The 17,354-nt window shown below is 36.0% G+C and overlaps 2 protein-coding genes and 1 pseudogene across 2 annotated transcripts in view; 2 read left to right on the top strand and 1 right to left on the bottom strand.

The window, feature by feature from the left end:
- Nucleotides 1–860: 860 nt before the first annotated feature.
- On the bottom strand, nucleotides 861–1,320 carry LOC132563912 (histone H2A-beta, sperm-like; annotated as a pseudogene).
- Nucleotides 1,321–3,759: 2,439 nt separating this feature from the next.
- Nucleotides 3,760–4,134, top strand: LOC132563913 (histone H2B-like). The gene has a single exon (XM_060228671.1). It carries the CDS (start codon nucleotides 3,760–3,762, stop codon nucleotides 4,132–4,134), a length of 375 nt encoding a protein of 124 aa, XP_060084654.1.
- An 8,827-nt stretch (nucleotides 4,135–12,961) lies between these two features.
- LOC132563911 (xanthine dehydrogenase/oxidase-like) overlaps nucleotides 12,962–17,354 on the top strand; it is a 68,142-nt gene continuing 63,749 nt past the window's right edge. Inside the window, exon 1 of the mRNA XM_060228670.1 lies at nucleotides 12,962–13,042. Within this exon, the coding sequence (XP_060084653.1) occupies nucleotides 12,962–13,042 (81 nt within the window). The remainder of the gene's footprint in view (nucleotides 13,043–17,354) is intronic.

The following is a 17,354-nucleotide window of genomic DNA, read 5'->3' on the forward strand; positions in this document are numbered from 1 at the left end:
ACTGGATTTGTTAAAACGTGTCTGATTGGCTGATATATACAGACCTTCATTGGCCCTCAGGCAATTTCACTCCGCCAACTTTCAATCCTACCTGACTTGTCTTGGTGTTCAATTATCCAATTATCATGTCAACATTTAATTATGAGTTGGAATTCAATTACCCCCAGGACATTTCTATATCACACATTGCAAGTAATGACAAATATTCACGGTAATAATGACAGAAAACAAAGAAAGCACAAAAATAAAAAGTGACTTGACCATGTAACAGGCAGAAATTATATGATTTCTACGTGCTAGTTTTCACTGTTGTATTGTATTGTGTTGTATTGTTTATTCATTTTAAGACTTGCAGCCTGTTAGTTAAATGCATAAGAATACAATGTACACAATATAACACTATTATAACACATAAAAGATATTCAGATGTTATATAAAACTTAGCTAACTTTGTACAAGACCAAAAAGAAACAAGGAGAGAGAGAGAGAGAGAGAGAGAGAGAGAGAGAGAGAGAGAGAGAGAGAGAGAGAGACGTATACGTAAGTAAATAAATACCACGTCCGTATAATATTTTAATGTACATATATATATATGTGTGTGTGTGTGTTGTCTCTCACTAACATGATCACTCGACAGTTTATTCATTTACTATTGTGATTCGCTACAGCTCACCTACCCTATCTATAAACTGTTTCGTTCTATGTCTTTTTTACATGTCATCCTATGCGGTGATTTGTTTTGGGTTTTTTTTTTTTCCTTGTGTGTATCATACAACGTTCTTGACAGTGTTAAGAAATGAATGAAGCAATAACTCACCAAATGAGGAATTTGCGTGGATGTCTTTTTTTTTCGAGTGAATTCAAAGAGACGCTTTTTGAGAAAAGTGGGTGGCCCTGAAAAGGGCCGTTTTTCTGTTGGTGTACAAGGTACACGGGAACGGTTTACTTCGCGGGCTTCTGGGTCTTCTTGGGCAGAAGTACAGCCTGGATGTTGGGCAGTACACCACCTTGGGCGATGGTGACACCGGACAACAGTTTGTTCAACTCCTCGTCGTTCCTGATGGCCAGCTGGAGATGACGGGGGATGATCCTGGTCTTCTTGTTATCTCTGGCAGCGTTTCCTGCCAATTCTAAAACTTCAGCAGCCAAGTACTCGAGGACGGCAGCCAAGTAAACTGGGGCACCGGCTCCAACTCTCTCGGCATAGTTTCCCTTGCGGAGCAGACGGTGGATACGACCGACTGGGAACTGAAGTCCAGCACGGGATGATCGGCTCTTTGCCTTTCCCTTAACTTTTCCTCCCTTACCTCGTCCAGACATGTTGATGCGTTCGGCTTGTGACTGTTACGCGGAGCTACAACAGAATGAAAAACAAGTCGTCACCGTGTAGCGTTTTATACTACGGATCGAAATTGTAGCGCGCGAGAAAAATAGGGGGTGTTTTCTGAGACAACTTGGAGGTTCGAGTGGTTTTGTATAGCGCGCATGTATGTAAGAATTTTTGATCCTACCTGGGACGGCTATGGTATAAAAGTGAAAAACTCGGCCGAGTGCGTAAAGTCAATCCTCCATAACCCCGATAGATAATCTTCCAACCCGGGAAAAAACCATTCCTCTGAGCGTAAAAACCAAATCTTTTTACATATGAACTCCCCACGAACATGACGGTCTTCATCTTGAATTATATCGTACTAGGTATAGTCACATATATTTATACCCAACATCCACAATAATTTAAACCCATACCTACAAGTAAAACAACATAAACACAAACAACACGTCAGCCAAATAAACAACAAACACCATAACATAGTAAGGAAACAAAACGCAACAACCACGCAAGAAAACACCCCATATACCAATCTAGACATCAAACAAGTACACCAACAATTAACACACAAACACAAACATCACACAATGTGACCGAGCAATTAAAAGACACTAGGAACAACACACAACAACATAAGCCTACAAGAACATACAAACACACACAAACACACACAAACACAATACATAACATCAAACGCTTCAATATCACCTAAAACACATATATTACAGTATCAGAAGGGTTTAAACTACAAAGTCTCGTAAGAAGGAATGCGCTGAGGAGAAATTATTATTACTACTATTATTTTTTTTATTTTTCCACACCACTACATCATCATACACAACATCAAGTCCCCCCTGTATCCAGAAGTCCCCCTGATCTTATCTCCCCCGCAGTATCTCTCAACTTTTTCGCTCCAATAGCACTCTATAAAAAAAAAAAAAAAAAAAAAAAAAAAAAAAAAAAAAAAAAAACAAAAAAAAAAAAAAAAAAAAAAAAAAACTTACCCCATTAGCACTCTACCACTATCTTCACTACCACCACCCCTCTCCCCCTCATTAACCTTCAACCTCTCTGCACATACCACAATCATGCCTATACCCTCCTATAATCATTATAATAAAAAAAAAAAAAAAAAAAAAAAAAGTGTTGCTGGCCAAATATCCTTTCATATGTTGAAATCAGCGGTTGGGTTAAGAAAGGAAAGAAGGGGAAGGGATGAAGTAAAGGGAGAGAGTGAAAAGGGAAAGTAAAGATAAAAGGAAAAGGAAGGAAAAGAAATGGCAGGTTTTAATAGAAGGAAAGGGAAAGAGCGGGAAAGGGAACGGAGAAGAGGAAAACCGTACAGAGAGATTGGGTGACCTCGACCAGGTGCGAGCGTTAGCCATATATGGTCTATATAACCATATATGGAAAGTTAAGTACACTTATCAAATGGGGGTGTCCCCACCAACGTACGAGCAATAATCGGGGTTCGATCCCACGCATTGACGGTTTTTTTTTTTTTTTTTTCCTCAGAAACATGATGTAGTTGGAACGAAGCCGGCACAATTTTTTTTTTTTTTTTTTTTTTTTTTTTTTCTCTCTTTACTCACTCCTCCCCTACACCTCTCCTATGACCACAACACCCCAACCCTAACTAACATCAGCACAATAAGCACTGTAGATACGAGTCGCGAAGGACTGCTACCGACCCTAGCGAAAGGATATGATAGGTACAGAAAGAAAAGACATTACGAAAAGTAGCACAGTTGAAAGTAGAAAGTACAGATCAGAGCAAAAGCAAGGACTCATAGTGAGCACCAGCACATTACTAAAAACTAACAACACAGTCCGGCGGACGGGACTTAAAACGGTGGCCTGTGTGAGACCCGTCCAAGCTCGCACATTAAAGATCCTCCTGTGGTTTTCGATAATAAGAGTAGGCACCTCACGCCGCCCAGGAGCCCCCTTCCTCTATTTCGGCATATACATATATAATTATATCCCCTATCTTTTTCTTATCAACTGACAATTAATTCAAATAACTATTAGACAAGGACTTCAAAAATTTCTTTATATATTTAATAAATAAATAAGTTAAGGGCCGTTTTTGGATTTGGTACCTGCACTGATAACTGGTGGAAACGACAGCAAAACACAAGCCTACACTCCTCGGACCAAGAAAGCGAAAACGAATAACACAGGGCCAATAAACTTTTTAGATCCGGGAGTCATATCAAAACAACAAGACCTAGAGACTTTCAATATGACTCCCAACAATGAGGGGAGCACCCCCCTCACGTCGCCAGAGAATCGACGTACGTCGATTGGATTCCGCCCGGCGACGGGAGGAATCACGGAGACGAAAAACTGCCAACAACAACAACAACAACAACCGAGTGCGTATCATTACTGGTATCGACACTCGTCGTAATACAAGTAGTTACAACATGGGACCCAAGATTACCGGAACTAAAGGCGCCAAGAAGGCAGCCACCAAGGCAAAGGCCAACCGTGGCACCGACAAGAAAAGGAGGAGGAAGAGGAGGGAATCCTACAGCATCTACATCTACAAGGTGCTGAAACAGGTGCACCCCGACACTGGTGTTTCCAGCAAGGCTATGTCAATCATGAACAGCTTTGTCAACGACATCTTTGAGAGAATCGCCGCTGAGGCTTCCCGTCTCGCTCACTACAACAAGAGGTCCACCATCACTAGTCGGGAGATCCAGACCGCTGTCCGTCTCCTACTGCCTGGTGAATTGGCCAAGCACGCCGTCAGTGAGGGTACCAAGGCTGTCACCAAGTACACCAGCTCCAAGTAAACTGTTGAAAGAAAGTTTACTATAACAAAAACGGCCCTTTTCAGGGCCACCCATATTTCTCAAAAAGACCTTAAGTAACACTCGAGGAAAAAATACGCATTTTATATACAGTCGTAGTGCTAGTCAACAACATGCTAATTCGTTATGTGTAGTGTAGTGTATGTAATAAATGTTGATTGATTGATTGACTGACAGATTTGGTGAAGTAGGACAGTACGTATGGGTGCTGGAAATGATATTCGCGCGCGCGTGTTTATGTGTGCTTTCTGTTTTTTTCATACACGAATAGAACATAGGTATATTTTTGTTTGTAAAGGCTAATAATGATTCAGTATGAAATCATGACGAACAACAGCAATGATATAGGCTATTGTTGGAATCGAACGCGTCTTGCTTTTTTTTCAGACGCGTGAGATTTTTTTTTTCTTCATGTTGAATTGTATACATTTCATTACAAATTAGCATGAGCCTACACTCTTTTACAGCATAATGTTATATGAATCCTCAATTCTCACAGGTTGTTGTGTACTTTGTGGATTCTTGTTGTTTCGGGGTCGTTTTTACTGGTGTACGGTTGTTGTTGTTGTTGTTATTAGGAGATTGTATTGTATTTAGTCTTACCACCCGCCGTCGAGTGTTGAATAGACTGCTGCACTGTATAAAGAATTATCGAGATCTGTTTATCCCCATTGCCATACCTAGCCAAGTTCCAGAAGTGAACAGTCAGTGTACAAAGCCTGAATCCGAATGATCACCAGTCCATGACCGTTGAATCCTGAAGATTGTACCTATACCGGACTTTGGGCCTTGTAGTTGTATAGTTGTGTAGTTTGTAGGTTTTGTGTGTTTCTTTACAAGTGTTAACTCCCTTGCGATATTTGTTTTAAATGTTTTATGTTGTCTATTTGTGTAAGGTATTTCAGTACTAGTTTGTGGATTTTACGTGCTACTGAGCTAGGTTGTAGTAGTCTATCACTTTTTGTTTGAGGATATATTTAATTTCCCCAAACCTTGTAAAAATGTTTGTCTTGCAGTTATATGTTTGATTAGACAGCTAAACCTCATCGCTTTTACAATCAATACAGACTAGAAAAAGTGAAAGAATTAATGTAATTAATTCAATATTGATCTCGTTAAAAACATAAAACAGCAGGGGATTTTAGTAAATTTTGAGTATGTACCATGAAATGTCGATATACTAGGAAATGAAAAAGCTGATGATCTAGCCAGAAAAGCTCCTCGGAAAAATACAATAGAATATAAGATAAAAAATATTTCAGACAGAAGTACATTCTATTATCAATCAACAAATCAATAATAAATGGTCAGAAACTTGGAAAATTGGAAAGATCCAATAACCTAACGCAAATTATAGATAAACCAAATTCTAAATCAAACGCTTTAGGACGAAATAAATAAGATACTATTATTAGGAAGAACAAAATTAAAAATTGACAACAGTATAATGGTTCAAAATATCTCACCAGACTGTACGAATTGTAGAACAGAAGAGACATAACATTTTTCTATATTGCAATAAATCCGATCATGAACGAAAAGATATAATTGCCGAATTTAAAAGAATAAAAATCCGATATACATCCATCAAGGTTTAAAATCACGTGAAAATGAAAGACTAGTGCATAGATTGCTCCTCGAATTCTTAAGAAAAATTGACTACGTAGACAAAATATAAACGGCAAACAGAAAGGTAAAAGGGAGACAACTCTCCAAACATCAGAAACCTACAGAACATCATACACAACAGTTATGATCCCCAGGATACCCAGGGAGACTGTATCAGAGAGGATTATAACTGCCCCTCTCATTCATTGGTGCATATTGACACCTCATGAGGTATGTGGTGTCCTCCAACCACAGCATTCACATTTGTAATATTACATGAAACAATACAAATGAATTAAGCAGCACACACAAGTAAACACGCTCCTTCAAGTATCTATTAAAACAAACGATTAAATAAGGAGGAAAATACACAAAGTCCACATATAAGACCCTACGGCCAGTACAGATCAAACATAACGGGAACTTCCGGGTACAACGGTCATGGACTGGTTTACAGTCAGATTCGTGTCTTGTACCCTGGCTTGTAGCATATGGAACACTGCTAGGTAGGGCGATGGGGATAAATGTTGAAATATTAAAAAAGTCACGGTAACAATTTGTTGAAATATAAAAGAAAGATGAAGTCCATAAGTTTAGTGTTCTTGTTTAATGGTGCATGTTTTGAGATACATACCAGCGGGTGCTATCTCTGTCTGTATCTGGAGACCGACTCAGTGTTAAGATACAGAAAGGGTTTATACACCATTTCTAACAAGGATGAGTGATCCATAAAATGATGAATGATCAAGGTAGCCAGACTGAACATGTCTAACTTATCAAACATATAATATAAGATTAATGATGTAATACTGATGTCTTTTATTCCTGGTTACTTGACATAATTACCTAAGGCAACATGTATTTCTGAAGATAAGGTTTTTGGATATAACTTCCTATTTTGCTATATACAAAATACGAGATTTTACTAATATAATAACCTTGATATTTTTTTTAGAAATGATATATTATGGTTCACTAACAGTTCTCGATAATAAATATACAGAACTGTTTATTCAACACTGATTATAGGGTCTTAAACTCGAAATCTGAACTCTCATACAATTAAACACAACACACAAACATACAAATCATATAAACACTTTACAAGTCCCCCCCCCCCGCCCAGTTTCATCCCCTCGTCCATCCCATCTCAAACCTTACATACATAGTACTTCTACACAAACTGCGTGGGGTATAATGGTATATAGTTTAAATTAGACAACTTAATCTCTCTCCAGGTATACTCAAATGTAACTTGTTAGAATTAACACCCTTCTTGACTAGAGTCAACGAGCTCCTTTTCAAATCCCAAATATTTGGGTTTGTATTGACTACGAAATTGACTTGTGATTTATAGCCATATTGTTTGAAATCATGTCTATAAATTCTTATTTTGAGTCGGATTTTGTTTCGACTGTACACAAAAAACGGACTGGTTGGAAACAAGACGATTTTCTCGGACGTTGTCAACTTTCACCTCCTCACAGTACAAAATTCCGGAAAATTTCTGAAACATTCTCTGTTGTGGTTATATCGTTTTAACAGAGACGCTGTTGCGTTAGTCCCTATTTTTACCGTACCCCGCGTTTTGTACGCAAGTCTACACACGTTCAGATTATGTCTGATTAGCTCAAAGAAGTAGGTCAACATCCAAGGCATATTATCACCTGGTCGTATATATCAAGGCCGGATTCATTTGTTTACACATTTTTCTGTATCCAGTCACATTTCACAAAATTCAATTATCTGAGAGTAATACAACATAAGCGTTAAATTTACCTCACAAGTTGTGGACAGTCTAGGCCTATTTCAATTATATCACAGGAATTTTTTTCATCTTAGGACATCAAAAAAATTCTAAGAATCTAATAAAATTTAATGAAGTTGGTAATAACTTTTCGTTGAAATACAACGCCGAAGAAATGACTTGAAGCTCTGGGCTACTTTCTATTTTCTTGCTTTTTTAAATAGTTGATTACCCGAAAGATGTTTTCCATGATAAAAAAAAAACAAATTTATGTTAGCAAGTCTATTTGTACCACTTTCGAAGTTTTATCTAGTTCGAAGTTTTTTTTATCGTTCGTACAACTTGTTTACTAGTTCATTCAACTACGTTATCCCCCACGCACCCAATGAATGCCCTAATGAATTTTGATTTTTTGATCTGACAAAATATGCGTGGCGAAAACCGTTATAATTTGAACAGTTTATTGATATTCAGCGTCATCGTTATGTCAATTTAGACCTAAAATAAGTGTTGTTCAAACGGTACAGTCCGAGTCCGCGTCCAACAGTTATATTTACAAGTTCTCGATTTCATGCAATTTTTGTTTGATTCATTGGCCCCTAAAACGTATTTGCGGTTTTCAGGTCTTTACCAAGATGCCATAATTCCCATTATGATAACTCCAATTTGCGTTTGAATGACAAATGACCTTCTGATGAAATTGCTATCGATTTAGCGGTCGTATCTACTTGGAAAAATTCTAAACTTGATTATTACGCCATTAGTAAGTACAATTACAATCGTAACTTTAAATTATCGTTGGTGTTTATGCAAAGACAAAAATGATTTTTGATAATATAAAGCATTTGTCATGAAGTACAGTTGAAATACAACGAGATTCATTTGTTTATGACAGAATAGAGAAAAAATGACTACAAAACTAAGTCGTATTTGAAACTCAAAATCAATTAAATAAAGCAAATATTTATATAACCGAAGTTGAAAACAAATGAAATAAGATAAAATGTTTTATAATTTCGTGTCGACGGCATTTTCTATGCGATTTAGAATAAGTTATTTAATTTTGAATTGTTCCGAGTACATGAAATTTTCTATCAAATTTAGTTTAGACTCAGGTTATATTGCACTATGTCACGGACGTGTTGAGAATCAGGGTATAGTGCACTATGTCACAGGGACGTGTTGAGACTCAGGTTATATTGCACTATGTCACGGACGTGTTGAGACTCAGGTTATATTGCACTATGTCACAGGGACGTGTTTAGACTCAGGTTATAGTGCACTATGTCACAGGGACGTGTTGAGACTCGGGGTATAGTGCACTATGTCAAAGGGACGTGTTAAGATTCAGGGTATAGTGCACTATGTAACGGACGTGTTTAGACTCAGGTGATATTGTACTATGTCACGGGGACGTGTTTAGACTCAGGTTATCTTGCACTATGTCAAGGACGTGTTCAGACTCAGGGTATAGTGCACTATATCACGGACATGTTGAGATCCGGGAATAGTGCACTATGTCAAGGGCGTGTTGAGACTCGGGGTATAATGCACTATGTCACGGACGTTTTTAGACTCAGGGTATAGTGCACTATGTCAAAGGGCGTCAGGGTATAGTGCACTATGTCACGGACGTGTTCAGACTCAGGTTATCTTGCACTATGTCACGGGGATGAGTTGAGACTCGGGGTATAATGCACTATGTCACGGACGTTTTTAGACTCAGGGTATAGTGCACTATGTCAAAGGGACGTGTTTAAACTCAGGGTATAGTGCACTATGTCACGGACGTGTTCAGACTCAGGTTATCTTGCACTATGTCACGGGGATGAGTTGAGACTCGAGGTATAGTGCACTATGTCACAGGGACGTGTTTAGACTCAGGGTATAGTGCACTATGACACAGGGACGTGTTTAGACTCGGGGTTTAGTGCACTATGTCACGGAAACATGTTGAGACTCGAGGTATAGTGCACTATGTCACAGGGACGTGTTTAGATTCAGGGTATAGTGCACTATGTCACAGGGATGTGTTTAGACTCGGGGTATAGTGCACTTTGTCACAGGGACGTGTTTGAACTCGGAAAATTGCACATTTTTTTTAAAGGAATTGCTTAAACTTCGGGGTACAGTGCTCTATACCAAAAGGATGTGTTTAAACTATCTTAAAGGAACATCTTAAGGGTTGGGATGTGGTGCACTATATCAAAGGGACATATTGGGTTGGGGTATTTTGCACTATGTTAAAAGAACAAAAACATCCGTGTGCGTAATTTTCTCTTGTGTTTTTTTCAAATACAAAAACAATCTTTAAAAAATCTAATTACATGCACGTTCATACATATGCGGAAACGGTAGCGGCTTATGTTTGAGAATTCTATCAAAATTACTGTTTTTCAATTCATCAACAACTACACTAACGTGTAAAGCAATAATAGATGGAAGTTTGGTATAACATATTTTTAACATTAAGATTTATAACTAGTAATTGGTAATACTGGAAATTTATCCTATGAGATAATCACATTGTGCACTTTTCAAAACACAACAGGGATAGTCGGGTGACACAGTGATAACTTATTCGTTTTTCCGCTTGACGTCCGGGGTTCGATTTCCGGAAATGACGTGAATAGATCAATAAAAAATATCGATTATTTGAATCAATATCAATAAAGCACTACAAATCAGACCAAAAGCAATTAATGAAACCCTCTATTAGAGTTAGTAATTATTTAAGAAATGTCAGACGGTTGAAACAATTCAAGAAAACGATAGAAATGAATGAAAATACTTCTAATAAAACACATGATTTACACGGAACATCTGTATAAAACAAAGGGGAAAATACCTTGAAACAATATCAATTAAGCCAAACCAATCAGGGAAAACAATAACAATAAGGCATTCTCATTCAGGGAAAACTAATACTAAGGTATTCTCAATCAGGGAAAACTATCACTAAGGCATTCTCAATCAGGGAAAACTATCACTAAGGCATTCTCAATCAGGGAAAACTATCACTAAGGCATTCTCAATCAGGGAAAACTATCACTAAGGTATTCTCAATCAGGGAAAACAATCACTAAGGCATTCTCAATCAGGGAAAACTATGACTAAGGCATTCTCAATCAGGGAAAACTATGACTAAGGCATTCTCAATCAGGGAAAACAATATCAATAAGACGTTGTCTGCCAGGGGAAACAATATCAATAAGACGTTGTCTGTCAGGGAAAACAATGTAAACAAACATACACTGTCAATTAAGATTTACCAATTATTACATGCTAAATTCTATCAAATAATATCAATCGGTAAATCTGTGAAAAGTCTCTAATGAGTAGTCATGTTGTGGTAAATGAAGTAATTATAAACACTATAAATCAAGGAATATTAATAAATAAAAAGAATCAACAATATAAATTGATACAATAATTACTAAAATTGTAATTGCGAGCAATAGCGGAAGTCACCCCAACCCTACAGTTCTTCCCATACATCTACCTACCAATTTCATGGAAGTCGGACGATTGATTCAACCAATTAAGCGATAAAATGGCGTCCATTTTAAAATGAAATGTGAACTGAGATTAGAAATGTGACCGATGTCCGTTGACTAATTTACATACCTTAGATTTTGGATGATATTTCGGCAATGGCCAGAATATCGCGGTCATTTTATTGAGATGTTAAACTGAGGCTACAACAGCGACCAAAATGTCAGTCATCCAACAAACCAATTTACATGGAAATCGCACAATATTTAAATTTTAAGTCCGTGTTTAGCTGCCATTTTGGATGAAAAGTCGACACTCGTTTTGTATTTTTTTGTATTCTGATTGATCATGTATAACAAAAGATATTCGTAGACAAGATTTCGGCCACCAGAGCATGCGGCCGCCATCTTGGAAATCAGATGTAGAAAAATGAAGGTAACTATACATAATACTGATCATGTATGCAAAGTGAATAGTATCTTACAATATCCACGGAGACACACAGCAGAATAATAATTAAATAAGTATTTATATGAGAATACTGATATTTATGTTATTGACCGTAACCACTATACAACACTTGTTCTGAGTACATCTTAACTGAATTAGATGGTAAGACAACAAGAGGACGTTGTACAAACTCTACTTGCCGAAATATACTCTAGGGAATCCCATTTTTAAAAACGTTTGCTCAAGTAGCGCCATTTTGTTAACAAATTCTTTGAATGACTCGGATGCATCAATCTATAGTTTACTACCATATAACGTCAGAAACTTATCTTTAGTAGCAAGCTACAATCGGATTATCTATAAGTCCCTACCTTCTTACTGCACTGTGGAAAAAATCAGTCGATAAACTTATGGTGCCGTAACTGTATAGTTTTAACCAAGGAACCACAGTAACCTTTCGACTTTGATTGGAGGGCACAAAGTCCAGCTGGGATATTTTCTATTTAGCTTTTTTGCAAGTTTATTTTTTGTGTTCCCAGGACCCCAGTATTAAGGCATATTGAGAGTTTTAATATAGTTAGATATAAATATTTATTATCGGTTAGCTTGTAATGATAATGACAATTATGAAAACAAGTAAGAAACAGCACAATAATAGCAAGTCCCTTCGTTGGGGTTTCTGAATGCAAAGCATATCAGAATTATTCGAAAACCTCTAATAAAGAGAAGAATCCATACAATATTGATTGAGTACAGTTGTTCAATAAACACAATTCTAATGACATGTTACCAATGGATGCATTAAATGTATTTTCAGTGCTGTCATTTGTTGTAAACAACTTCCATAAGACGGTTGCAAACAGTATCAACTGAACACTTTCAATTACTGCAAACAATTTCAATCAAATATTATCGATCAGAAAGTAATGATAGCGTACTGCCATTCAAGTAAAAAAACCAACCTCAATCAGTGAAAATGATATCTGTAAAGTCATACAGAGAATTAAGTGTCAATTTCATTCCTCACAAACAAACAATAAACAAATAAATGTCAGTGCAAACAATATCAATAAAGAAATAAAGCGAAGTCAAGGAGTTTTTATCATTTTAGTTGTAATTATACTAATTTTTTGATATATGAAAAACATCCAAACTTGTTTTGTCCTCCAAACGTTTATAAGCACTTACCAAGTCAGATTATAAATGAAAAAGACTAAAAATAGTGGTTGGTCCTCTATCTAGACTTATCCATATCAGCTCTACTATAACTTGGTATACTGTTTACGCCCCGTGATCATTATGCAGCCATCCAAGTGAATCTCTTATCACTAAACGGGTACGTTACTCGTCGTAAACATCACATTCGGTGACACATTCTGTACTACAGGTTGTGCTATTTGTTACGATAATTTAGGTCACTTACTTGTAATTCTTTAATTTCATCACCTTGCAAGCTATAAATATTATGTTCAGTTACTGAGAATATTCAAAGTTAGTGACAACACCAGTATGGATGTTAAATCTGGACCCGATATGGATTGTTCTATACAGGAAACAACTGCTCTGACTTTCTATGTGAATGGGAAGAAGGTGAGTTCTTTAATCCTCATATATAAGTGGTATAAATTACATGATGGTATCAGTTTGTTTCTCATTACAGAGGAAGCCATTAGTACAATGGTATCAAAACAAACGTGCTTTATACAGTACAGTATATATGCTGTTCAGCGTTAAAAATAAATAATGTAGAGTACATATTCAATGGATGATTTCATAAAAAAATACCTAAAATCGTACGTGTCAATGAATGCTTTGTGTTTAAGGGGAAAAACAGACATGAAAATCTCAAGTGGACTGATTCTAAATAGATGTAGTGTATCACATCTTCACCTTTTTGCCGCAATAATGTGAGGTATTTTGAAAACGATAATATAGATGACATATATAACTGCTCCCTGGAAATCATAGAAAACTATTGAGAGCACAAGTGAAGAGTACCTTTCTACTTATCGTAGTACATCATTAGATACACCAAAGCTAAACAATAAACTTACTATTGATTTTTGAGCTAAGATTGTAAAATATTAGGAACCTTCAAACGTCGAAATCAAAAATAAAGTAGGGAAAGTAAAATTCATTTTATAAACCTCTCGAACTACTCATGGCGTTTTGCTTCCTCTCTAGTTGGAGTGACATCGAATACACTAAAACAAAATTTTTCTTCGTATTATCGAACATCATATATCGTTATCTCGTTGTCTTTACTATGTATAAATGTGTCTGTTTTTAACACGAGTTGCGATCGATTTTGAGTTCCTTTGGTGTCACCTCTTCTTAATGGCAAGCCCCTGGCAGCATCAGCGAGACATAGCAATACGAAATAGATAACACAATCAGATTCATTCTATTGTATCATCCGTATTAGAAGAAGAAATTTACATTTGTTTACTTTGTTCAGTCTTAAAATAAGTTATTAACTGGTATCCAAAACATTGCTAATTTTATCTTGATTTTTTTGTTTCCTCATTTGACTCTTTCTAAAGAGAGATCGTTTTATTTTACAATGTTTCAACACTGAATGGAAGGAGTCATAATGAGCTTGATTGCTATTTCTATGAGTCGATAAATACGGACTTAAATAGCTGAAGTAATTTGGTATGATAGCCACTTCAATGTTTGGAGAGAATTTACATAGGCTTTGCCTGTTATTCAATCCAATTTGACGTTTACATCTTGTCAATAAAATTTGTTGAAATGAAAAAAATGATAAAAGACACACTGATGGTCCAGTTATTGTATCCACATGTACATAGACGCATTTTATATGAGGTGCAACAAAGGAAGACACGAGTGTGGTTTTCCGAAAAGTTACACATGGCTGCGACTAAATTCAATAATTCAATGAAACCCGTTTACCAGATTATACTTAGTTTTACTTTAAATGCTATATTGTAATTCTAGTAATTGTGAAGTTAAGCTATTGAGGTCACAGTCTGTCACGCATCGATACAAACACGAAATGTGGGCAAGAAATCGGCGTGATATATTACTTTTCGCTGTGGACAAAGTAAGGGGATCGCTCACCTTTCAAATATAATTTCTTTGTTATGTTTCCATGGTCATCATATTCTGTGCTGAACATAAAGCAGGGTATATCAAATACGTGTATGAAAAATATGTCACAACTAAAGGGGCAAAAAAACCCCAACAAAACACATAGTTTCCCTTACAAGACGGACTCCTTTATTTAAAACATCGTGGAAAAATGGTGACAATAATGGTATAAAAACGGTTGCCTTATGTTCACCACAAAGAACACTAGACAAATATTCATGATATTTAAGTATTCGAACCACGAATTCAAATGTATCAATATTTATATATATTATATCATATATATATGATATTGAAGCACTCTTTACGCATGCGTACTTAAAATGAGGTGAGGGTCAAGTGGTACGTGCGATATTGTAGACTTAAATTGACTGGTCATGTTCAATATAAAAATGCAGTGTAGACACATCGTTTGTACTCAAAAGGTAAGCATGCTTTTATGGCCAACATCTGTAAAGGAGAGAATTAAAAAAGCAAAATATCATTTACCCTGTAGTAAGGTATAATATACCCTGTAGTAAGGTATACTTTACCCTGTAGTAAGGTATAATTTACCCTGTAGTAAGGCATAATTTACCATGAAGTAAGGTATAATTTACCCTGTAGTAAGGTATACCTTACCCTGTAGTAAGGTATAACTTACCCTGTAGTAAGGTATACCTTACCCTGTAGTAAGGTATTACTCACCCTGTAGTAGGGTATACTTTACCCTGTAGTAAGGTATTACTCACCCTGTAGTAAGGTATAATTTACCCTGTAGTAAGGTGTAATTTACCCTGTAGTAAGGTATAATTTACCCTGTAGTAAGGTATAATTTACCCTGTAGTAAGGTATAATTTACCCTGTAGTAAGGTATAATTTATCCTGTAGTAAGGTATAATTTACCCTGTAGTAAGGTATAATTTACCCTGTAGTAAGATATAATTTACCCTGTAGTAAGGTATAATTTACCCTGTAGTAAGGTAGTAAGATATAATTTACCCTGTAGTAAGGTATAATTTACCCTGTAGTAAGGTATAATTTACCCTGTAGTAATTTACCCTGTAGTAAGGATATAATTTACCCTGTAGTAAGGTATAATTTACCCTGTAGTAAGATATAATTTACCCTGTAGTAAGGTGTAATTTACCCTGTAGTAAGATATAATTTACCCTGTAGTAAGATATAATTTACCCTGTAGTAAGGTATAATTTACCCTGTAGTAAGGTATACCTTACCCTGTAGTAAGGTATAATTTACCCTGTAGTAAGATATAATTTACCCTGTAGTAAGGTATACTTTACCCTGTAGTAAGGTATAATTTACCCTGTAGTAAGATATAATTTACCCTGTAGTAAGGTGTAATTTACCCTGTAGTAAGGTATACCTTACCCTGTAGTAAGGTGTAATTTACCCTGTACCCTGTAGTAAGGTATAATTTACCCTGTAGTAAGGTATAATTTACCCTGTAGTAAGATATAATTTACCCTGTAGTAAGGTATAATTTACCCTGTAGTAAGATATAATTTACCCTGTAGTAAGGTATAATTTACCCTGTAGTAAGATATAATTTACCCTGTAGTAAGGTATAATTTACCCTGTAGTAAGATATAATTTACCCTGTAGTAAGGTGTAATTTACCCTGTAGTAAGATATAATTTACCCTGTAGTAAGGTATAATTTACCCTGTAGTAAGGTATAATTTACCCTGTAGTAAGGTATAATTTACTCTGTATTAAGGTATAACTTACCCTAAAGCAATGATTTACCCTGTAGTAAGGTAGGACTTACGCTGTAGTAAACTACAACTTACCCTATTATAAGGTATGATTAATTTTGTACACCTCAATCGTAAATAGAGATCGTTTTCCATTTTTTATGTCATGTTGACCGGACAACTACTTCATTTATGTGGGATACAGATGGTCTTCCTTCTGTTGTGTAAGGTTACATTACTTGTTCACGATATTGTAAATGGAGATATAGGCTTTTTCAGGTTGATAACATCAACAGCTTTATTTGTGTTTAGACGATACCTAAACGATATTGATATCCAGGTTGTTAATTTCGAAACGGGGTCGTTCGATTCCATCCACAAAGTTATAAAGTTTGATCATTTTAAATGAAGAAAATAGTTGCTACGCTTTCTACAATGTTTCCAATCAAGAGTCGAGCATGACTTGCCGTGCTCATCATAATTAATTTCACGTTTGGCCTAAACTACTAAAATCGGACGCGAGGCTGTTTGATTTACACGGTAATACTGCAGCACAGATGTATATCTGGTATCAAGATTGTCCTCAGGTTTCTTCAGGGATAAAACTGCGAACAAACCATCAACAAACTCATTACACCTGGTATTGGAGAAAGAGTATGAATACGCTGTATAGCTGTAAAGGGGTGTTTCATGTACATCTCGTCTTTCGCATTATCCTGCCTGTTAAGATACTTATTCAAGAAATGCAAAATTTTTAAAGGTATAGACAAAAATACCAAGTTAGTTCGTTTGATAAAACGTATAATATATTCAAGGTCATTACCGGTTAAAATCGGCAGTATATCTGCATATCTATAAAGAGAGTCTCTACTAAAGTTTCTAGTATAGGTATATTCTTTATCTCTGTATCTCTAAATATTATAAGCACAATATGTCAGGACTGCCTCTAGCGATATTATGGAGTAATATATATATATATATATATATATATATATATATATATATATATATCATGAGTATCGGTACATATATATGTCAGGAGTATTACTACCGATATAATATGCCAGGTGTATCTCTACAGATATTATATGT

This window comes from Ylistrum balloti, unplaced genomic scaffold (assembly GCF_031769215.1).
Source record: "Ylistrum balloti isolate Yb309-2 unplaced genomic scaffold, AGI_CSIRO_Ybal_v1 Utg371918, whole genome shotgun sequence".
Taxonomy (NCBI): Eukaryota; Metazoa; Mollusca; class Bivalvia; order Pectinida; family Pectinidae; genus Ylistrum; species Ylistrum balloti.